The sequence below is a fragment of the Malania oleifera genome, chromosome 3 (assembly GCF_029873635.1).
Source record: "Malania oleifera isolate guangnan ecotype guangnan chromosome 3, ASM2987363v1, whole genome shotgun sequence".
NCBI lineage: Eukaryota > Viridiplantae > Streptophyta > Magnoliopsida > Santalales > Ximeniaceae > Malania > Malania oleifera.
The window spans coordinates 40,741,908-40,764,550 of record NC_080419.1 but is presented as its reverse complement, the minus strand read 5'-3'; the positions used below and the strand labels follow the sequence as shown (position 1 = coordinate 40,764,550).

The 22,643-nt window shown below is 35.7% G+C and overlaps 1 protein-coding gene across 5 annotated transcripts in view; it reads right to left on the bottom strand.

Annotated features, from left to right (window-relative positions):
• LOC131152053 (carboxyl-terminal-processing peptidase 2, chloroplastic) overlaps positions 1-13,489 on the bottom strand; it is a 38,305-nt gene extending 24,816 nt beyond the window's left edge. For 2 of the 5 annotated variants that reach the window (XM_058103647.1, XM_058103646.1), the window contains exons 1-4: positions 13,228-13,446; positions 10,866-11,235; positions 10,603-10,752; positions 6,346-6,408 (exon numbers count right to left, since the gene is read on the bottom strand). In XM_058103647.1, coding sequence (XP_057959630.1) covers positions 6,346-6,408; positions 10,603-10,752; positions 10,866-11,235; positions 13,228-13,332 — 688 coding nt within the window. In that variant the 5' untranslated portion in view covers positions 13,333-13,446. Of the gene's footprint in view, positions 1-6,345; positions 6,409-10,602; positions 10,753-10,865; positions 11,236-13,227 lie in introns of all 5 variants that reach the window. The other 3 variants (XM_058103645.1, XM_058103648.1, XM_058103644.1) reach the window with 2 other exon arrangements.
• Between the last annotated feature and the right edge of the window lie 9,154 nt (positions 13,490-22,643).

Sequence of the window (22,643 nt, the reverse complement as noted above, 5' to 3'; positions counted from 1 at the left end):
AACCACATGGCTAGCAGATCCTACAGCTTGGGTTTTAAGGTCTTTACAAATAAGCCACCTATTTTGAAATGGAATAGGGTTGGCCCCAATTTAGGGAAGTGATCAGAAACTGGTCTTGAGAGGAGTTTTTGGGTGATTTTTGGAAAGTAACCCTCCTACTCACTGAGATCAAGACCCTGTTAATTCCCAAGAAGGGATCACTCTAGAAAGTAAAGGATCTCATGATCACAAACTCAAGAAACTCCTTCATGTTAGCATTCCCATGTCCCTCCATTTTTTTTTCAAAAGGGATGAGCACCATGTTAAAATCACCCCCAACTATCCCATCAGCATCCCCCCTTTCTCCAATACCAAAGAACTTCCACAAAAGCTGCCTGGAAGAAGGCTCCCAGCCCATATGCAAAACAGAAAGAAAGCCGGGTGAAACTGCCTTGAAGGATCTCGCCTTTTTCTTCCTTTTTTTTTTGTTCTTTTTTTCTTTCTTGCTTTGAGGATCTCGTCCTATCTTAGTTGGTAATGTTTCTCTTCTGTTAACATATTTATTTTGCCATCAAAAAATCTTTTGCTATCCAAAAAACCAAAAAAAAAAAAAAACAGCTACCTTTGACTTCTAAACAAGCAAGAGGCCCCAACAAGGCAGTTCAACAGCTCCACCAAGTCTTCTCTATAAAGAACAATGATGACTCCAGCAGCTGCATAGCTGGGAGGTAGACCCATAACTCTCATTCCTCAAATAGTGCTAATGAATCCCCTGTTAATATTCTCCATTTTGTTCTCCTGCCAGCAAATAATAACACACTTTCAATCACTAGAAAGAATGTTACCACAGACCTTTTCTTTATTTTGTTGAATCCCTAACATTCCAAGACATCAGTCATATCATCATAATTTTAGGACATAGCCCCAGTAATAACTTCAAATTTTCACCCATTTGTTTCATAATTAATGGAAAATTCCAGTATCTTCAACTCACTATCCGCATCCCTCTTCTTAGTGCCACTTGAGTTCTAGTGGAAAAACTTACCCTCTTCTCTGCGATTTTTTTTTTAAATTTCTTTACAAAGAGCAAAAGCCTTCTCTGCAAACCCCTCAAAGGAACCCAAGTCATTTCACTGATCAGTTTAACTTTCTAAACTATACAATTTGAGACCTGTCCCTAACCAACTCAATGTCACAATCCATGTTCTGCAGCTGCTCAAGGCTTGATAATTAAACTCCATCCAGGTTATAGTCTAAAACCATCTCATCAAGAGTGGAGAAAATAGCAAGCTTGGATGGAGAGTGGCATGATCAAACCATGCAGCTTAAAAGGTCCATCAAGCCTGTCCCTGCTTGCTTGAAAGAATTTTCTCAGCAGTCCTTTGTGGTGCCATTGTGCTTTCTTCAGACAGACCTCTCACCTCATTCCCACACCACCTCATTGTTTCTCTCGTGTCAAAGCTCTGTGCAATCACCTGGGTACCAATCTCCCATAGCAGTGTGGCCAGGATGAAGGAGCTCTTCAAATGAACAATGTCTACTGCAGATGGAGAGGAGGAAGATGCAGACATTGCAGCCCTATTCTGCAAGGAGAAGTGGGGTCCTCTTGAGAAAAAAGGCCTTTGGTCTTTGAAATTTCGTCAGGAGGATTTGGCCTTGTGCCTAATGAGCCTGGGTTGAGCTTTTAGGGTCCAAAGATAGACAGCCCCAGTTCAATGAAACTGCTGAAAAACTTGGGTTTACATTTAGCATTGCTCTGAGTGTAGCCCATGAACATGAAACTTGGAGTGATAATTGCCCAGCTCTCCTTCAAAATCCCATCCCTACTCAACCACAGGAAAAAATGGGAGCTTGATGCCACTTGTCATCCCTAAAGAGCCGCTTGCTGCTATGAACTGGGCAGGAACCCCTTGCCTCTGGCCTGTGAGAGGCCAGCAAGTGAGTCTCAAAAATAGAGGCACTAATACAGTGGCCACAGTTGGGGTAGGATCTGGTCTAGCCACTGCCAGCTCATTTTGCAAGTTGGTCTTCCCTTAATAAAGAGTTGTTGAAGAAGGATTTCAAGTGACATCCATGGCATAGCCCAAATGGGGATCATCAAGTTGTTGTTTTGGGGTTGGGCAAGATCCTCTTCCTGAACTTGGCAGCACTAATTTTGTAAAAGTTCTTATTTTAAGTGATAAGTGCTATAAACATTTTTTGTAAGTGCTCCCAAACAGAGGCTAAACACTTTCAGCCAACCCTTCCATTTGTCACTGGAAAACAATTGTTCTCCAGAGTCGAAGAGTAGATTCACCTAAAAGACCATGCTTGTTACATGAGGCCCCTACCCCAAGATGGCATTAACATATGACTAACAGCCCCTTGCATTTGAAAGCCCATGAGGTAGAGTGGATAAAACACAGACCCACCATACCATGCATTATAAGTAGAAGAATGGAAACCATTAGGTTTGAACTCTAGATGTTTTAGTCATAGATGCTATGGTCCCATGTCTAAAGGCTTAAACTCATTATGAGGCCTCAAAAATTGCTTTAATCTCTCTCTTACATGCAGACACACTTCAAAATCAGAATGGATAAAGCACAAGCCCATCATAGCTAAAGCTACAACTTTAATTTCGATTAGAAGAATTGGGGTGGAGAAGTTCAAACTATAAAACATTTCAGCCATAGAGGCTCTAATACCATGCATAGGAACCAATTAACTTAAAAGCTTAAGCCTGTTAGGTAAGGCTTCATGAGTGGTTTAAATATCTCTCTAACATCCATCCTTCTCCATTGATTTGTGTGAGCATGATTGTCAGCACTAAATTCTGCCCGGGTTAATCTTAGACACAGCAAGAAAGTCAGGAGAGAGGAAAAGACCCTTCTCTCTCTGTCTTTCTGCCTATTTTGCCATTTTGAAGCATTTCTACTCATTTTTATACAATTTTGACCATTCCAGGTGATCTCGAATGGACCAAAATAATTAGGAACAATCCGGAAAGGTTTGTCCTTTTGCACAAAAATTGAGAAAACCCGTCTTTTTAGGATTTTCTCATTTTTCTACTTTTTTTTAGCCTTTCTAATTATTTCTGAAATTTTTGAGTATTTTCTTGGGCCCCACTAGTGATTTCCTTAATTTTGATAAATTAGAAAAATTTTCAAAAAAAAAATAATTAATTGATTAACTAAGTAAAAATATAATAATAATTAGAATTAATTCGTATGCATGACTTCATGTGCTCACGCAGGACACGAGCAAGATGCGCAGGCGTATGCGTGAACGCACCTGGTGAGAAATTGTATCATTTAACAACAGCCAGCGGACAAAAAAATAAGGCACATGCATGCATGTGCCCGCACATAGGCGCAAGCTTGTACACGCCCAAGCCTAAGATGCTCAAAATGGTGCCACTCTTTCAAGCCCTCTGCTGCAATTTTCTGATTTTTTAAGGGTTTCCATTGAAATTAAAAAAAAAAGTCCAAAATGGTGTCGTATGTTTGAGGACTAAACTATATATATGTATGTATGTATATTTTTAAATCACATCCAAAACAGCATCAATTTAGTGTTTTAATTCCTTCTTCCTCCTTCCTTCTTCCTTCCCCACACATGCCACCCTCTCCCTTAATTTTCTGGCAATGAATCTGCCATTAAAATCGGCCATTTCTCCCCTCCACGTGATGCTAAGCCCTTACTTCTTTCCTCTTTCATGGAACTTCTTGTTTTTTTTATCCTTCACTCCTCCCTCCCTAAAGATCTTGAACCAGAGAAAATTCACCTCCCCCCCAATGCCCCAACTCTCCCATCCATCCCATCCCCATGTGCCATATCAGACACACCTGTGCATGCCATCTCTCTCCTATTCCATCCCCACCTACCCATTTTGACCTTTTTTTTTAACATCTCTCTCTCTCTCTCTCCACTGCCTTCCTGCTTCTCTCCCAACTTGCAAAATATCACAAACTCCAGAAGCACACTCCCACAGCCTCTCTCCCTTTGAACCTTCCAACCACCCCGCAGGTCTCTCCCTCCTCTCTTTCTTTTCCATTTCTGTTCATGCATGAATATCATGATCATTTGTAATTTATAGTACGCTTAGATTTTGTATTTATTGCATTTCCATCACTTTTTTTTCTCTTTCTTTCTCTCACTTAACTGATTATTTTTTTCTTTTTGTTTCTGTGCATGGATGGATGGTGAGTGAGTGTTCATATATGGTTATGTCTGTGTATGGCAGTTTGCATGCACATATATTTATCGTCCTGGAAACATGGGTAGGGATGCATGAGTAGTGCCAAGTCATGAGAAAGATATTTTATACTTATACTAGTTATATATATTCATGCATGTGGTGCACATGGGTAATCACGCATGTGTGTTTGTTGAAGTGCAAAATCTAGGTATGGCAGTTACATGCATGCATAATTAGTGCAAGATTATAACTTAAATAGTATTGATATGCTCGTGTTAAGACTTTGCATGCATGCATACATGTTAGCATTTACAAGCATGCATAATTCATGTTCATACGATCAATGCATATATATATATATATATATATATGTAAGCATGTTGGTGTGCATGTATGCATTTGGATCTCTGTGCATGAACGTGCATGTGATCATGTATGATAGTGGGTGAATGCATGAAAGTAGTTTAGAGTATATGTGAAGATTAATGTAGGAGTGTGGGGGTATGCATATGCATGTGAGCTTACAAAGAGACATGCAGGGATTCATGGGACTGTGAATGCACTTTCTGCATATATGTGTGGCAATATTTGTGTAGACATTTGAATGATAAATATGCATGTGGAATGAATTTTGTGTGTAGTGCATGTGCATGAATGGATGCATAAGTGTGTGTGGCAGTTATTACATGCATGTGAAAAGGATAGCAAGCAAATAAGGTCTTCCACGTGAATGTGAGAATGTCTTTATATGTATATGTGCATGCAAAAAATATATGTGTGTGCATATGATAGATACGTATGTGTAAGTACATATTGATATGTTCACGCATGAGTATGAATGCATGCAAGCATGGGTTTGTGCGTGAATTGGCATGCAATTTTGCATATACTGCATAAATATGAGAGAGTTGGGACACATGTGAAGGTCTAATTGCGAGTATGCATGAAATACACTCTTATGATACATGTGTGCTTGTGAGTAGATGTATGTAGGTTTGCATATGGGTTTAAATGTCAATGCAAGCTTATGTGAGTAAATGTATCTAACTTAATATGTGTGTGAATTAGCATAGGGAATGTATGAATGTAGGTGTTTGCATGTGGGTAAATGCATGAGAGTTGGATGTAATCTTATATTTATGTGTGTTAATGTACATTTATCGCTATTTAGCATGTTTAACATTTTACAAAGGAAAACAGACCAGAAGTGTGTTATTAGTCAAAACTGTTTCGGTGTCATTTTAACAAAAATCCAAAATAATAAGTTCCATTTTACTTGTTGCATTGACAAAAAGTTCAAAAGATAGTACAACTAGCTTTTGTGATCTTTTGCATGGATGTGTGAACCCGTGTGATTGGGAAGCACAGATAGGAGATCGGAAAATGTCATCTTCCCTAAAGATCTGAGAGGAGAGTGCCAAGGCACTCTAGACACTACATATTTAATTAATTTATTTTATGATTGATTTTGTGTGCAAAATACTAAAAATGAATCTGACGTTAGAATTCGAAGGTGGGGCAGTGGCATTCTTTTGGGACTCCCAAGGTGAGAATAGCCTCTGCAATGGCAAGACTATTCAATATTTAAAAGGTTTGGCAATTAAATAAACGTGGAAAAGTTAAGGAGTCTTTCTTAATTAAAATTCAAATGGATCAATGGCTAATCATGTACTGTTCGTTAGAACGGGTGTGTAGGGAGTGCTAATACCTTCCCCTCACATAACTATACTTTAGAACACTACTTTGGTTTACGCAATGAGGCCACCAGTTCCTGACTTAGGGTTAGCTTACAGACTAAAACTGATAGATATTAGGTAAACTAATCACACCTAAGAAAATAACAAGTTGGTGGTGACTCCGTTGACCATTTTTAAAACCCAAAAATCCCATCCTACATTTTTAAGCCATATGCTCAATAGCCATCTGGGTTGATGCCCCCCTCCAGGACGTGTCAACAATGATGAGTCTACCGAAACTATATCTTCTCAACTAGAAATTGAGATTCTTATTCCACCCCCCCGCCCCCCCCCCCCCCTTTCTTTTTCTTTTCTCTTTAGCCAGGAACACAATCAGTTCCTGGCCCAAAACACCACACAACATTTAAGGAAGCAGAACACCTCATCCACTTCAAGGAACCTTTTAACCCCTATCACACTCAGTCACCCACAGGAGATCGATCTTCTTACCTTCAGGCTTCCATCGCGAGGTCAATGATTTCCTCTCCACCAGCATGGTTATTTGAGCATCCCCTTGCATGAAAGAAATTGGAGAGAGAGCTTGGTATGATCCTTATTATCAAGGCAGACATACAAATGACAATACAATAGAATGTTTACATTCTGTCCTCATGCCTAAGGTCAGTTTGGTGCACTCAACCAGCAGGATGTGAAAGCAGCCTTATAACTATGGTGCTTAAGAATTAATAAAATTTTATAAAGCTCCAGCAATTTTTAATGAAATTTTAACACACTTACTCACATGTAGAACACTTTGTTTCTATTCCAAAATCCTTCACTGTAAACTATTTTTATATTAATAAATCAAAATTCCAGAGTAAGAAAAGTATTAAATGTTCTATGATCTTAATGACAGTTTGCACAAGAGAATTATACAAGCTTCCATGTAAGACTGCAGATTTTTCATTGTAAAGAGTGATCACCACACAAATAGATAATTCTTGCAGTTAAAGATTAAGAAACATAAACATCCAATATGACATTCACAGAAGTCAAAAGCAGTATGGTGTATCCCTTATGGGGTCAGCGTTATATTCTTCTAGGTAAACTAGACAGACCTCTCCTGAAGTTTGCTTCATACAGGGACCTTCCTCACATTTTTAATATAACAGTGACCTGAATTATAACAATGCTTTCAGTTACTGCCTTTACATGAGTTGACTGCAATGAGGGGAAAAAAAAGCATTGTGATTTAAACTAAATGTATGGGTCTAACCCCAACAGATCCATTTACTAGCAAAATGTGACATTAACCCTTTTATTTCTTACCCTCATTCATGCAAGTTGTTTGGCTATGATGACCATAACCTCTCTCAAATAATAGCTGGGGTAGAGTGGGTCGTTACCACCATCATTGGCAGCACCGTGTCACCAACCACCACAATGACAAACAACATTGCTGGCAACACATCATCACTTTGATCATCATTTCAATTTAGTTTGAAGGATTGATAGCATCTTGGCATGGCAACAGCCTTAATTTAGGGGTTGTTTGGTATCACTATCAAAAATTGGAGAAATGAAAACCAACAAACAAAAACAGAAACTAAAAACTAAAAACCAGCAACCTATTTGGTTAACATTTATAAAACTAATATAAATTAAAAAATTACTTAAAAAATGCTCCTTTTCATCTTTAAATCAAATAATATTATAAAAAATATTATTCAAATAATAAAATTACAAATAATACACATTAAAAAAATAACTATGATAAAATAAAATTTATTAGAATTATTTTACTTAATTGTTCTACTTTCAAAATTTACTTTACAATAAAAATTTTATTGGACATATCAATTGAAAATAGTAAAGGTATTGTGTAATTGACTTTACTATTATTTTTTGAAATTCATGCATATTTTTATTTTAAATTTTCAATTGTATTTAAATTCATATTATCATTTAATTTTAATTTAGAAGTGTATAAAAAGAATATTTAATCCAAAAAAACTATTTCTGAATATTAAGATTTCTGGTAACAGGTTGTTAAAACAACTGAAAACCATAAAATCTGATTTTCAGTTTTTTGGCAAATAGCTGAAAACCGACAACAGAAATGGAAAACTGAACATATAAGGGGCTGTTTGGTATCACTATCAAAAATTAAAGAAACAAAAACCGAAAACGAAAAGCAAAAACTAGAAACAAAAACTAAAAATTAGAAACCAGCAACTTGTTTGGTTAACATTTATAAAACTAATACAAATGAAAAACTTAATTAAAAAAAAATCTCATTTTCATCTTTAAATCAAAATATTATAAAAATATGATTAAATAATAAACATTAAAAAAAATACTATAACAAAAATAAAATGTATTATAATTATTTTACTTAATTGTTCTACTTTCAAAATTTACTTTACAATAAAAATTGTATTGGACATGAAACTTGAGACAATAGTAAAATTATTTTGTAATTGGCTTTATTATTATTTTTAAAATTTATGTATATTTTTATTTTAATTATATTTAAATTCACATGATCATTTAATTTTGATTTTATTTTAAAAGTGTATAAAATGACTAATTTAATCCAAAAATGTATTTTTGGATATTAAAATTTTGGCAACAGGTTGCCAAAACAACTAAAAACCATAAAATCTAGTGCTCGGCTTTTTGGAAAACAACTGAAAATCGATAATAGAAACAAAAAACTGACAACAGAAATAAATGCGTTTTTATAGTCTATTTTTCATTGTGGAGAAGCAGAAACAGAACAGAAAACAGAAAATGACAATGACACCAAACAGATGCTAAACAAACGCATTTTTATAATTTGTTTCTTTATTGTGGAGGAACAGAAATAGAAAACAAAAAACAAAAAATAGCAATGATTCCAAATAGACCCTTAATTTGCAAATTTGGTGGTCTTGGGGCATGGAAGTGATGATGATGGTTGTGGCACTTTTCTTTAGAAAGTGTATCCCCTTGGCATAAGGTAATCAAAAGTAAATATGGGCTCCATGGCTCCATAGTAATTGCTTGAGTCCAAGGAAACTACCTCTCTATATAAAAGCAGGGGTAAGGTTGCCTACGTTGTGACACCCCCCCCCCCCCCCTCCCCCCCACCCTCACAAAGTAGGGCGCCTTGTGGCCGGAGACATCCTTTCTTTAGGGTTTTTTTTTTTTTTTTTTTATATCCAAAGGGATATATTGGCTTTGCTATAATGATGGCGGCGTTTTGATTAGTGTTTGGGTTGTATTTTTTTTTGTTTTTTATTTATTTTGTTGAGGGTTTTCCTTCTTGTATATTCTTCCTTTTCTAATAAATTCATCTCCTTTTGCTCTTAAAAAACGAGGTGAGAGGAAATGTTTCCCTGTTGCTAGTCCTTCGGAATTTGTCTTGCAAATTTATCCCACCTTCATCTCTTTGACTTGGTGTACAATGGGAAAGAGTTCTAAAGTCCAGTTTGGGGATGATTATAGGAGATACTCCTCTTCATGATGCAATTAAATGATTATACAATATTCTCAGCATGAATGATGCTCTTATTGTTAATTTGTATAGTCAAGCTCAAGATGATTCTTATATTTCTTGGAATCTTTGGTTCTTTTGTAATCTTAATGATATGGACATAGAGGAACTTATTTCTATTGAGCTTTGTCCTAGATTCTTGGCAGTTCCTCTCCTTCTCTAGATAGGCGATTATGGTCTTTTGACACCTTGGCTCCCATTTTGTGCAAATTGTTTTATTCTTACCTTCTTTGAACCCTGACTAATAGCCCTTTCTTATGGGGAAAAAAAATGATTTGGAAGGCCAAGGTTCTTTTCAAATTTAAGCCTTTTGTTTGGTGCATGATTTTGAACAAGATAAACACCAATTGTCGTTTGCCTAAAGAGGAAGCCTAATAAGGCTTTGTTGCTTGATGTGTGTGTCACGTGCAAGCAAAGTAGTGACACCATTGCCCATCTTTTTCTGCATTGCCGTTATGTTTGGAGGTTGTGGAATCTCCTATTCATTGACGGGAATGTTGGGCCATGGGTGTGTCCTAGTACTGTGGAGGATTCGTTTCTTATGCCATTTTGGCTTTCGAGCATAGGAGGGACCAAAGGATTTTAGGATTGCAACCTAGTGGCTATGGTGCATTTGGCTAAAACGAACTCAAGGATCTTTATGGACAAGGCTCTCCCTCTTTACTTGCTTTTGGATAGAGTAGTCTTTATTGCCTCGCTTTGAGTGTTCATGGCTGGTGCTTTTCCAGGAGTTCATTTGACTGTAATTCAGAGTGATTGGACATCTTTGCTGCATTAATTGTTGACCGTATTTCTTTTGTTTTGTTTTTTGTTAAGTTATTGGTGGACTTCTTGTTCTCTATTGTATATTCTTTTCTTGTTCTATAATATAGCCTTGCTTCGGTGACTAAAAAGAATTTTGATTCAGTACAGCCTTAAACAGTGTTTAGCTAATTAAAGTGACAGGAGGTTCGTGTTACTTATGAATACTAACAGAGGTTAGAGGTCTGTGAAATTTATCCTCTCTGCCATATCTGGGTGATTATGTTCCACATAGTCCTTCGCCGCTGGCATTGTGTAAGAACTGTTTTCTTGATTGTGTAACAGAACTATATTTATCTCCAGTGTTTATTGAGGACTTAGTTATTTGGATATGATCATAAATATGCATATGAATGCAGTTAATTTCATGGCAATTCATTAACATAAATAATAAATCACCAAATGGGATCATTGCAAAGAAAACATACAGGTCTCTTCTCTTGTGTTCATTGGTTCATTGCGCAGAGCAGTTTCTCTGTATTGAAACCAACTTTGGCCATTAAAAGTTTTATCAACATAAGCACGATCAATTGTTCTCCATGCCTCCAAGAAAATAATATTTTCTTCAGAGAGGGCCCCTGGACAATAATCAAGTATTCCTGAAAGAAAATACTAAAAAATCTCCAAATATAACACAAATAGTCTGTCCAAAATGATATCAAAGATCCACAATATATAACAATCAACTTACAGGAAGTAGTCTTGCTAACAGCAACAGAAACTGACATAACCAGCATTGCTCCAACAACCAACCGGGCAAAAAGAACAGATGTATGTTTAAGTTTTTCTGAGCAACAAATTACATTTTTAGGACTGGCAGTAGATTTCCACAATTTGAGAAGGAATCCACAACTTGGCGACAACAAACCACACAGAAATGAAAAGCTTTTATTAAGCCCCAATATTGGCTGAAACAAGGAACTGTTTTTAGGAAATCTATCCAAATTGCTAACCAGACCAAAGTTTCTTGGCCTATCACTGGAATTTCTCCATGTACATGATAAAGGACTCCACAATCGTGCTTCTACAATCTTTATGGGCAACGAATTTGATCGCAATGCCTGCAAAAAGACAAATTAACAAGGTTAACTAAATTTTGTCCTCGTCAATAGTTGATATTGTGTCAAGATTCCTTTAAAAAATAATATTCCAAAAGATTCTTAGTTTCTAAATCTTCTCCAGTTAGATGGATCTGAGGCATGTAGATGATGTAACATTGCAACCCACTATTTAAATAGTTTGAACTAAAGGCAATGCATGAGGCATGCACCCCTGCTATGTAATTGAAGTTATAGCTACATGCAAATCAGGTCAAGCTCAAATCCAGGTTTCGATAAAGAGGCAAAAACAATTTCGCCTGCAATGTATGTTCAGATAAGAGACAAACTTGAAATTTGCTTTACAAGTTAACCTGAAAACCTTATAACTCAGCTAATTCCACTCATTTTCTTATATAGCAAAACATCATGTGCAACTCACTTTTAACATTGCAACACATCAATAACAATCAAATAGTTTATAGATAAGCCAGCACAGCCATTTGCATTAAACTAATATATGACGTGTTCTACAGCTGATTAAATTGTTGAAAACGCTGCTAACAATAGAAGGTAAAACAAAGTAAAGAATTCCTATTCCAACAACTCAAGGAAGGATGGATGGACTTCTCCTCTCCCTATGTTTGCTCACTCAATTAAGGTTCACAGACATTGTTATTTCATTTCCTCATAAGCCACCACATAGCAACTCAACTTTACCAATCTCACTAATTCACCACATTTTACTGACATGACCATCAACTGTCCCTGCAAATAACAAAATCATCCAATGCACTTACTGTCTTGCCCTACAGTAGTCCTTTTTTGTTCATTATTTTTTTGGGTACATTAGAGGCCCACATTGGGCCTGGGATACACAATGAGAGGTGAGACACCTCCCGCCCTCCGAAGATTCATACCTGTGACCTCAACGCAGAAGTCTCAAAATTTAACCACGGGGTTGTCCCCAAAGGGGTGCCCATCAACTGTCCCTGCAAATAGCAAAATCATCCAGTGCACTTGCTATCTTGCCCTACAGTAGTTCTGTTTTTTTTTTGGGTACACTGGAGGCCCACATTGGGCCTGAACTACACAATGAGAGGTGAAACACCTACCATCCCATGGCCCTCCCCCCTCCCCCCCCCTCCTCCTAAGATTCATACTTGTGACCTCAACGCAGAAATCACAAACTTTCCCCAAAGGGGCGCCCTACAGTAGTTCTAACTCTGTGCAAGCACACTCATTTCTACTTATATGGATATGGATTTTTAGTTTGTCATGCATCCATCTTAGCATCCACATTGCAGCTATGGTAATCTAATGGGCACATTGTTCTTTAAACAGGCGCAATGAAGGCTTACTTCAGAGACCCTGCGAAATAAAATTTTAAAAAAAAAACACAAGAAGAGAGAATTACAATTCGTAAGCAGATCACCTGATCACATGACGTTTTAGACCGAACCGCCAACCTTTCAAACTTAAAAAGTTCTTTATAACTACATATGAAACTAGTCTACACTATTGCTTACAAAACACAATTCGGAAAAGTAACAATTCTTTCCTGGGTTAAGGTGTAAATCGGGATAAATAAAACCAAGACCAGGGCTTTTGTGCTAATTTGGTATTTATCCAAAACTCAACATCAACATGCAACAAATTTATCGGCGTCTCCAACGAGACCCCCATTGAATTAAAAGTGTCTCAGCCTCTCAGAAATTCTCATTTCTTATAACCCATAAGGAAGACAGCCCAAACAATCAGCAACTACGGCTGACCCAAGCCAGTATCCTACAACAAAACTGGCCAACTTTCCGTTTATTTTCCAAGAAAATGCACCATAAACATACAATTTGAAAATCTCCTAGAACCCAAAAGGCTGGTAAAAATATAAAAATATCATAAAGTAACCCTCATGAACTTTCCATTTCTGCTAAAACAAAGCAACATAAAGCGAAAAATTAATAATTTTGTTTTCTTTTATTTTCCTGGGTTTTCTCAGCTACCAAATTGAGGTACCTGAAGAATGGAGGGCTTAGAAGAGCAAATAGTGTTTCTGATACCGTTGGAAGTAGAAGAAGAAGGGTAGACAGAAGCAGAAGCTGCTACTGCTAAAGCCTCCATGAAAAATCCCGCGAATACAATGACTTTGCCTTTATCAATTTGTTATCTTATCGTTCAGTTTGCATGTCCTGTGACGACGCCCTCGCCCCCAACCTCGTCTTCTCAAAATCAACCTACACCCCACCCCCCTTCTGTTCTTAAAATTACGGAAAAAAATAAATAAGAAAATAAAAATGTGCTCTGCCTATGTTTGGAAGGATCGAAAATTACAATTTTGAGTTTAAATTTCTTATAAATTTACAGAAAACATCACATAAAATTATAAAATTATATTGAATTGCTTCAAAATAATGTAAATTTAAATTTCCAAATTTCAAAATCCCACCTTCAAAATACTATCTCTATAGTATTAGGTAATACATAAAAATTTCTCAAACTTTAAAAAAAAAATAAAAATAGATCATGTTTGGTATCTTTGTATTTTTTATTTTATTTCTATCAATAAAATAATAAATCATAAAATATGTTTATTTATATTACTAATATTTTACCTTTTTATTGTCGATTTTGAGCTATCTTTGAAGAAAAAAAACAAATTTTATCATTTTCAATTATTTTGGTAACCTGTCATCAAAATATTTTAATATTCAAAATTAATTTTTCTTGAATTAAATCATTCAACCTTTTCAATAAAATCAAAATAAAATAATAATATAAATTTATAATATAATTAAAATAATTTTTTTTATAAATTTTCAAAAAATTAAAAAATATAATGAATTTTTTTACAAAATATTTTCTGTTATTTTTTAATTGTCATGTACAACAAGATTATCCTTGTAAAGTGGATTTTGAAAAAAATAATAATTAAGTAAAATAATTGTAATATTTTTATTATAGTACTTTAAACTTGTACTATTATCTACTTTTATTATCACAATCATATATTTTAAATTGTTATTTGATTTAAGGACAAAAATAAGCATTTTTTAAATCAAGTCTTAAATTTGTTTTAGTTTTATACCAAATTTGTTGCTAGTTTTTAATTTCTTAATTTTTGTTTCTGACTTTTAGTTTTTGTTTCCGATTTTCATCTTCATAAATTTTGACAATGATACCAAACGGTCCCTTAGTATGCATTTGGTTGGCAACCTATTTAGTTTACATTTGGTACCAAGTCTTTATTCCTTTTATTTTACATATTGGATGAAATAATTAAAAATTAAATAAGGAATAACTATCATTTCTATTTTCAAATTTCTCATTGTATTTCGCCTTATACTTAAGAACAATTAATATAAGAAACAAACGTAAAATTAAATGAGAAAAATTCCTACCATAGTCAGATTTATATATCATTAAATGAGAAAAATTCCTACCGTAGTCAGACTTATATATCTCTTCTAATAATAACTAACTAAGCTGCTCCTAAAAAATTGAGGAAAAAAAAAAAAACATGGTAGTCATCAAAAGTGACAAAAACCAAAATTTTAATTCTTCACTTTGTTATGTATAATTCATAATTTCATATATATTCCAAAAAGCCTAATTGAATTTCCACCCCTTCCATCCCCACCCACTACAATGTTTGACCTGTTTTCTACACCAAATTGAATTTTCACCCTTCTCATCCCCACTTGCTACAATCTCTAACAATTAATATATAACTTCCTTCATCCCCTCTACTACACACTGTGACTGGTAGTCATAAATCATTTCAAATGTGACAACTTATAGATCAAGCATTCATGAAAAAATTTAAATCCCACATGCATTCAAAATTCAAAAATTTAAAGCACAACTCTTTTCCATCTTCATTAGGTGTCGACAAAAGCAAGCGTGTCTTCTTTGGGTAATGAAATGATACCAATTAAGGCAGTGCCAAAGGAAAAATGAAATCTCCCTAGATTGCCCAATAAGATTAATTAATCATGATAGATGTTGGGGTCATTTAGCTAATTGTTTAGTCATTAAAAAATGATTTAATTTACGAAAAAATAATAGCCCTTTGATTTTTTAGATTCTCACATATCCAAATGCGAAGGTGATCATATTTGTTTCATAAAACCCTAATGACAACAAACAAATTTGTGTGAGCTAAGCAAAAAAGGGTTTTAGCGAGATTAAAACCTTCAACCTCATCGGTGTGGCCGCAACTTGCCTTGGAAGTTGAGGTGGCAAACCAACAAGGAGCTTCAAAACATGTGTTGTCATCACGCATGCACCACAGCCTATCTAGCGGTCTTGGTGATCTCACTTGCACAAAGACGCATCTTTGCCTAAAAATATTGAAGTGTAATACTTGTAATCATTTACACCTTTATGTTAGAACATTTGATCTCTAATTATGTTGTTGAATTTTATTTTGCACAGAGGAAATGATGTTTCACATCTCTTGTTATGTATGCATAGTTAATTGCTAAGATCGGTGGAGCAAAACTATTTATTAATAGTTATTTTTTTTAGGTTGCACATTGAAAGGTGTTTTCTCATATAGCAAAGAGGTAAATTAACTTAGAACTTGTTTGCATATTTTGGTGTTAAATAAGACTTAATTTAAATACCATATTGTACTGCAAATCTAAATACAATGGACACATAATCAACCACATAGTGTTTTAGAAGCGATACTTGGTGACCTTCTTGGGTAAGCATTACACTAATCTATATTTTAAACTTTAGTTGTTCTACCACTTGCACTAGAGACCACTTTACTTTTTCTAAGGACAAATAGTTTCAGGGTCATCTAATATCAACGATATGTCCTAATTTCTATTTTAAAAACAAGTTAGTTCTAGGTCATCTAATCTCTAAGGTCTATCTTCTTTTCCTTTTCCAAAAGGTCATGTCAGTTTGGGGTTGTATAATTCCTGAGGTCTATCCTATTTCCTTTCCTAAAAGGGCAAGTCAGCCCAAAGAGTCATCCAATCTTTAAGGTTTTTCCTCTTTTCTTTTTTTCAAAAGGGCCTGTTAGTTCAAAGTCATCCAATCTCTGAGGCTTGCCCTCTTTTCCTATTGCAAAGGCCATGTCAATTCGAGGTCTTCTAATCCCTAAAGTCTATCATATTTCCTTTTCTAAATGGGAAAGTCAATTCAAATTCATCTAACCTCTAAAGTCTACCCTTTTTTTCTTTCTGAGGAGGGCATGTTAGTTCAAGATCATCAAATCTCTAAGTTTTATCCTCTTTTCTTTTTTGAAGGATAAGTCAATTCGAAGTCATCTAATCTCTAAGGTATGTTCTTTTTTCTTTTTTCAAAAGGGCATGTCAATTTTGGTCTTATAATTCTTGAGCTTTGTCCATTTTCCTATTCTAGAAGGGCAAGTGAGTTTAGAGTCATCCAATCTCTAAGGTCTATCCTCTTTTCTTTTCTAAGGAGGGGCATCTCAGTTCAAGGTCATCTAATCTATAAGGTTGTTCATATTTTCTTTTTCAAAGAGCATGCCCATAAAATCTCTAAGGTTTGTTCTTTTTTTATTTTTTAGGGACTCGTCATTTCGGGGTCATCTAATCTCTAAGGTTTTCCCTCTTCTCTTTTTGAAAGGAAAATTTAGTTCAGGTTCATTAAATCTTTAAGGTATAGACTTCTTCCAATGTTAAAGGTAGGACTTCTTCTTATTTCAAAGGTGAAGTCAGTTAAGAGTCATCTAACTATCAAGGTCTATCCTCTTTTATTTTCTAAGGACTAGTAAGTTCGAGGTCACCAAAGGACTGTCCTCTTATCTTCATCTTTGTAAGAATAATCAGCTCAAGTTTAATCCTTGAAAGTGAGTCTATTTTAGTGTTTCTTAGCTCAACAATTAAAGGTTCCTAACTATTGAAGTTTAGCCAATCATCATTCATCATTCCATTATGATTTTAGTCACAATGGATTTCTCTATCTTTGCCTAACATCTTCACATGAAGAAACTAGCTAAGAACGGGCATCTATTGATGCTTATTTTGATTATGCTTACTTTTTGGGGGCGTTTAGGGCTTTTTCTGGTCCTTGATTGGTGAAATAACCAAAATATCCTTAGTTGCAAGGGGTCCTTGTCACCTCTTAAGGTCAAACATTTGATTCTTGGTAAATTCTCAGTTAATTGGAGTTTCAAGACAATTGATTAAGTATTTTTATCCCTCTTCTAGCTTAGGGGTAGTGTGTTGCCCAAACATCCTAGAGGCACAAGGTGGAAATTCTACTTGCCTTTAGGGCTACTCATGGAAGAGGGGAGTGTGAGGCAAACTAAAATATTTTTTTATAAGGGAGGTGTGCATTCAGAAGGCAAGCAAGAATAAGAGGGAGAACTTAGGTTTAAACACAAAAAAATAAGAAGCAGGGTTGTGTTCAACACATAAAAGTGGGGGAGATACACATTAAAGTAAGGAGAATTTATATTTATCTTCCACATTAAGTTGGAGAGAGAAAAATAATTTTGAGTTTTTGAAGGAGACATACACATGAGAGAGAGAGAGAGAGAGAGAGAGGGAGAGAGAGAGAGAGAGAGAGAGAAGGAGAGAGAGAGAGAGAGAGAGAGAGTCATCGTTGTAGGAATAGGATTGACTAGAGTTCCCTTTGTCACTACGATAGCAACAAGCAAAAATATGCAAGACATATATATATATATATATATATATAGAGAGAGAGAGAGAGAGAGAGAGAGAGAGAGATTTACTGTGTTGCTTTGAGTTTTTTTTTTTTGTTTACTTTATTTAGGATATTTTAAATTATAGAATTAGGTTTATTTTCATTATTATATTGCTATTACTAATAGCTTAGGTCTTCTATTCTTCTTCTTTATATATGTTCTCTATTTATTTATTTTTTTGTATAGAAAGTCATTGTTGGCATTGGGTTTGAATAAGCCATTTTGGTGGTTATTTACAAATCAAACAAGTATAGACAACCAACCATTGGCTTCTTAACTTGTCTATGTATTTGGAAAATGGAGTCACCACTTTATTATAGTTCTGAAAAGGCAAAATAAAGGAAAACCTCTATTGAAAAGAGATTAGGTTCGGGAGTACTTTTGTGAATAGGCAAGGTATTTCCTTTAAATCCTTTTTATTGAAATTCAAAGAACTAACACTCTATAGCGCCCATTAGATAAATGGTTAACATACTTATTGTGTGTGTGTGTGTGTATCTCCCATTTTTGAATGCAATTTTCTTAAAGAAATGGTTGAAACATGAAAATAATTGAAAATTCAAATTGCTAGATTAGGTGGTTGATCGCTTGTAAAGGCTAGTCGACCGTCCCTGTGCAACTTTCTTCTTTTCTACTTATTATTTTTAGAAATCTTCCAGACCTTAACCCATCTGAAATGGATCTACACAGAGGACTTAACCTCATAAAAGTCCTACTACTTAATGTGCTGGATATGTGGCTCATATTGAGCGGAACGCATGTGCTAGGAAAGCATGGTAAAGCAAAGAACAAGGAAGGAGGTTGTAGGAAGAAACTGTCGACAATTGGGTCAACAATTGCATCGACTATTTACTCTCAAGAGATAATCATCGACGGTTTCCCTAAAACCGTTAGTTGGGTTTTAGTCTTCAGGATTGGCCTTGGTATTAAACCGTCGACGGTATTGTTCGGCATAGATCACAGATTTTAAATCCTGAGGCCAGTAGATTGGGAGATTTGGAGGAATTTCCTCCAGGATTTGCTACAGAAGTGTTTTAAATGCATTCTAAATCTTCTGTACACATAGGCTAGAATAAAACTATATCTTGTAACCCTTGATGTAAGATTTTACGATTTGATAGTGAAAATTAATTGCTTGCTCTCGTGGATATAGGCACATTGTCGAACCACATATTTTCTTGTGTTCTTATTGCTTTATTTTATTCTCTTTATGATCAATTATTCTTGTATTCATTCATCATTGGTTCTTGTATTGCTTGTTTCGGGTTCAATTTGTGTATTTTTTGCTGCACATTGGTATACTACCACTCTGCACAACAAATTTGGTATCAGAGCCAGGTTATAATGGCTTTTGGAATTTCTTTTGCAAAGTTTGATATTAGTAAGTTTGATGGAGCAGGAAATTTCAGAATCTGTCGAGGAGGGTTAAGGACGTGTTGGTGCAGCAAGGTATGGTGAAGGCACTATACAAAAGGAAGTCGGAAGACATAGATGACATGAGTTGGAAGCAGTTGGAAGCAAAGGTTGTGGTTACTATCAGGCTTTATCTAGCCAATGATGTGATGTATCACGTCATGGATGAGGAATCGCTGGCAGCAATTTAGCTAAAACTAAAGAGCTGGTATATGTCCAAGTCTTTGATGAACAAGTTGTATCTTATGCAGAAACTTTACGAGCTTAAGATGGAAAAGGGTTCATATCTGAATCAACACATCAACGTATTTAATAAGATCATCAGTGATCTGAAGTGGATTGATGTGAAGTTCGAGGATTAAGACAAAGCATTGATGCTGCTGAATTCCCTTCCTATGTCTCCTATATACGAGAATCTAGTTACGACTCTGACATAGGAAAAAGAAACCCTGGAGTTTGAAGATATCACAAGTGCATTGTTGAGTTTCCATCAGAGGAAGAAGACCAGCGATGAGAGTTCTTAAGGTGAAGGGCTTGTGGTGAAATTTACGAGTGCATTGCTGAGCGACAGTATAAACCTTTTTAAGAAGAAGTTCCCCTGAAGCAATCAGTTCCCTAACTCTGTGATATCGCATATAAATATGTTTCATCCTCACATGGTACGCCTGATTCTTCGCCAAGTAGATGACACTCTGACTATCACACTGCAGTCAAACTGCACCTTGTTAGACATCCACGGTGACCCACCTCTCTGATCAATCACGTAAGCCACAACACTTCCTTGGCAGCCTCAGCTAATGCCATGTACTCCGAATCAGTAGTAAACAATGCTACGAGCAACTGCACCATAGACCTCCAACATATAGGTCCTCCCACAAGGGTAAATACACACCCTATGGTAAACCTCCTGTCATCTAGGTCTTTTGCATCTATGTACCCTACTACCAACAGATCACTCTGTTGTGCACTGAGCATGATGTCATATCCGGCCGTGCTCCTCAAGTACCTGAGAATCCACTTCACAGCATCCCAGTGTTGTCGACATGGATTTAAGAAGAACTTACTCACCATGCTGACAACATGTGTTAGGTCCGGCCTCGTACACACCATGACATACATCAGACACCCAAATGTGCTAGCATATCCACCTTTGACATAAAACGAACCTCATCATCCGTCCATGGGAATTGGGCAGTAGACAGCCTGAAATGACTTGCTAAAAATGTGCTCACCGACTTAGCATTAGACATGCTAAACCTCTCTAGCACCTTCTCCACATAGCTGCCCTGAGATAACTGTTAGCTTTGGTGCAATCCTTAGAGGGGGGTGAATTGGAAATTAAAAAATTTATCCCTAGATCAACCAATCTAACAACAGTAATACACAACCTAGGGTCAGTCTATGCATTCCTCAATAACACAAATAAATAACTGAGCAAATATTTAAACAATTAACACAATCTCAATATTTTCCAAGCATTCACAGAATTAGAAATATAAACAAATAACTACGGAAAATAAAATAGTGCAAGGAAAGAGAATGAAACAAGATATGTTATCGGGATTTAACCAACTGCCTACGTCCCCACCTTTAATAAGCCAACTGCCTACTGTCCCCATCTTTAACTCGCAAGGCCGAGGATTCCACTAAAGCTCACTTAACGGGTGGAGCAGCACTGGTTACAACTAGGTCAATCAACGAGGTTGACCTCAACCTAAACAGACCTTAATAGGATGGTGCACCTAGTTTTCCTAATCAGGTCTAGCCAATCTAGGACTATTTACCAGGGCTAGTATCCCTTTTCAGGCCCGTGCCTGGAATACAACAAATTTAACCAATAATGTGCGTGCACATAAAATGCTTCTTACACTAAGCAGATATGTACCAATATAATCAACACACTACCGAATGATATGATAAGATAAGCTCAATATAGTCTTAGTGTATATTTTTAAAGATTTATGCAAATATTGTAATCAGTATGTGAGAGTGTAAGTGATAGGATCTTTGTGTCAAAATAATAGTCTCAATCACAATGCAACAACAAAGATCACAAGCACACTTCAAATATCTCAACAAATAATTTTCTCAAAATAAACCACAAGAGATATTTAAAAATGGTTTGTAAAAATTGTTTGATCTTTGTGTCAAGATGATAATATCAATCAAGAGATATAGCAACAAAGATCTTCACAACACAAGCAAATACCCCAAAAGCATTTTTCTCAAAATAAGCACAAGGGATATTTGAAAACGATTTGTAAAAAAATTATTTCACAAACAAAAAGCAATACGAACTCTTGAGTATTGCAATGATGATACAAAACTCACAAGCTTTACGAAGTTTTCCTACGAAAGACTTATTAATGAAGTCTCATAGAAAAACTCAAGCTTACTCTTGGATAAAAATATATCTCAATCAACTAGAACTAATGAGAGTGTAAGCTTAACTAGAAACACACAATAACACTCTTACTTAGCAAGGTTTGCAATGAGGATGAGTAAGAATGAAGGAATGAAGCTTGAATGTGAGAAATAAAGCTTTTGAAAATCAAAGAAAATTTACTAATTGTTTTTGCTAATCTTACACTAATCTTTGCAAATGAGGGGACATATATAGAATTCCCCAGAATTATAACCGTTCAGGACATATTGGTCATTTTAGAAAAAGTTTAAGTGAGGTTAATAAAATTTAATAGTGTTTTAACCTCGGTAAAATTCATCAACCCAAGAGGGTCGGTCAACCATCTTAAAGGTTCGGTCAATCGTAGTACCAAGTTTGGTCGACCGTAGAAAATTTGAATTGAGAAGATGGTTAACCATCCAAAGGTGATTTTCTGAACCTTCGCGGTTCGGTTGACCAAAGTGAGTTTGGTTGACCAAATTGGTTGAACTTCAGTTGATCGAGATATTTTAAACTTAAGGGTTCAGTCAATCAGGCAGTTGGAATTTCCCACGTGGGGGTTCAGTCGACCAGGGCGTTGCCTATATATTTCTAGTTGGTCGACTGAAGGGTCAACTTGTTAACTCAATGGGGGTTCGGTCGAACGAAGATCTCAGAGTAACTAAGGGACATTTTGGTCTTTTCCCTTTATTAAATTGTCCCTAATTATATGATGTTTATTTTCAAGACTATGGGGGGACATTTTTATGCAATATTTAGTGTCCTAAAGATAATCTATGGTCTTTGTGAGTTAACCCCAAAAATTTGGCATCGGTAGATCGAAGGGGATCCCTAAGGTCATTTAATAATCATTTGAGCTTATCTATCCTATCATGCATGTAATGCATTGATTATTACAGACCATTTCCTATTTACTATTACAGAACC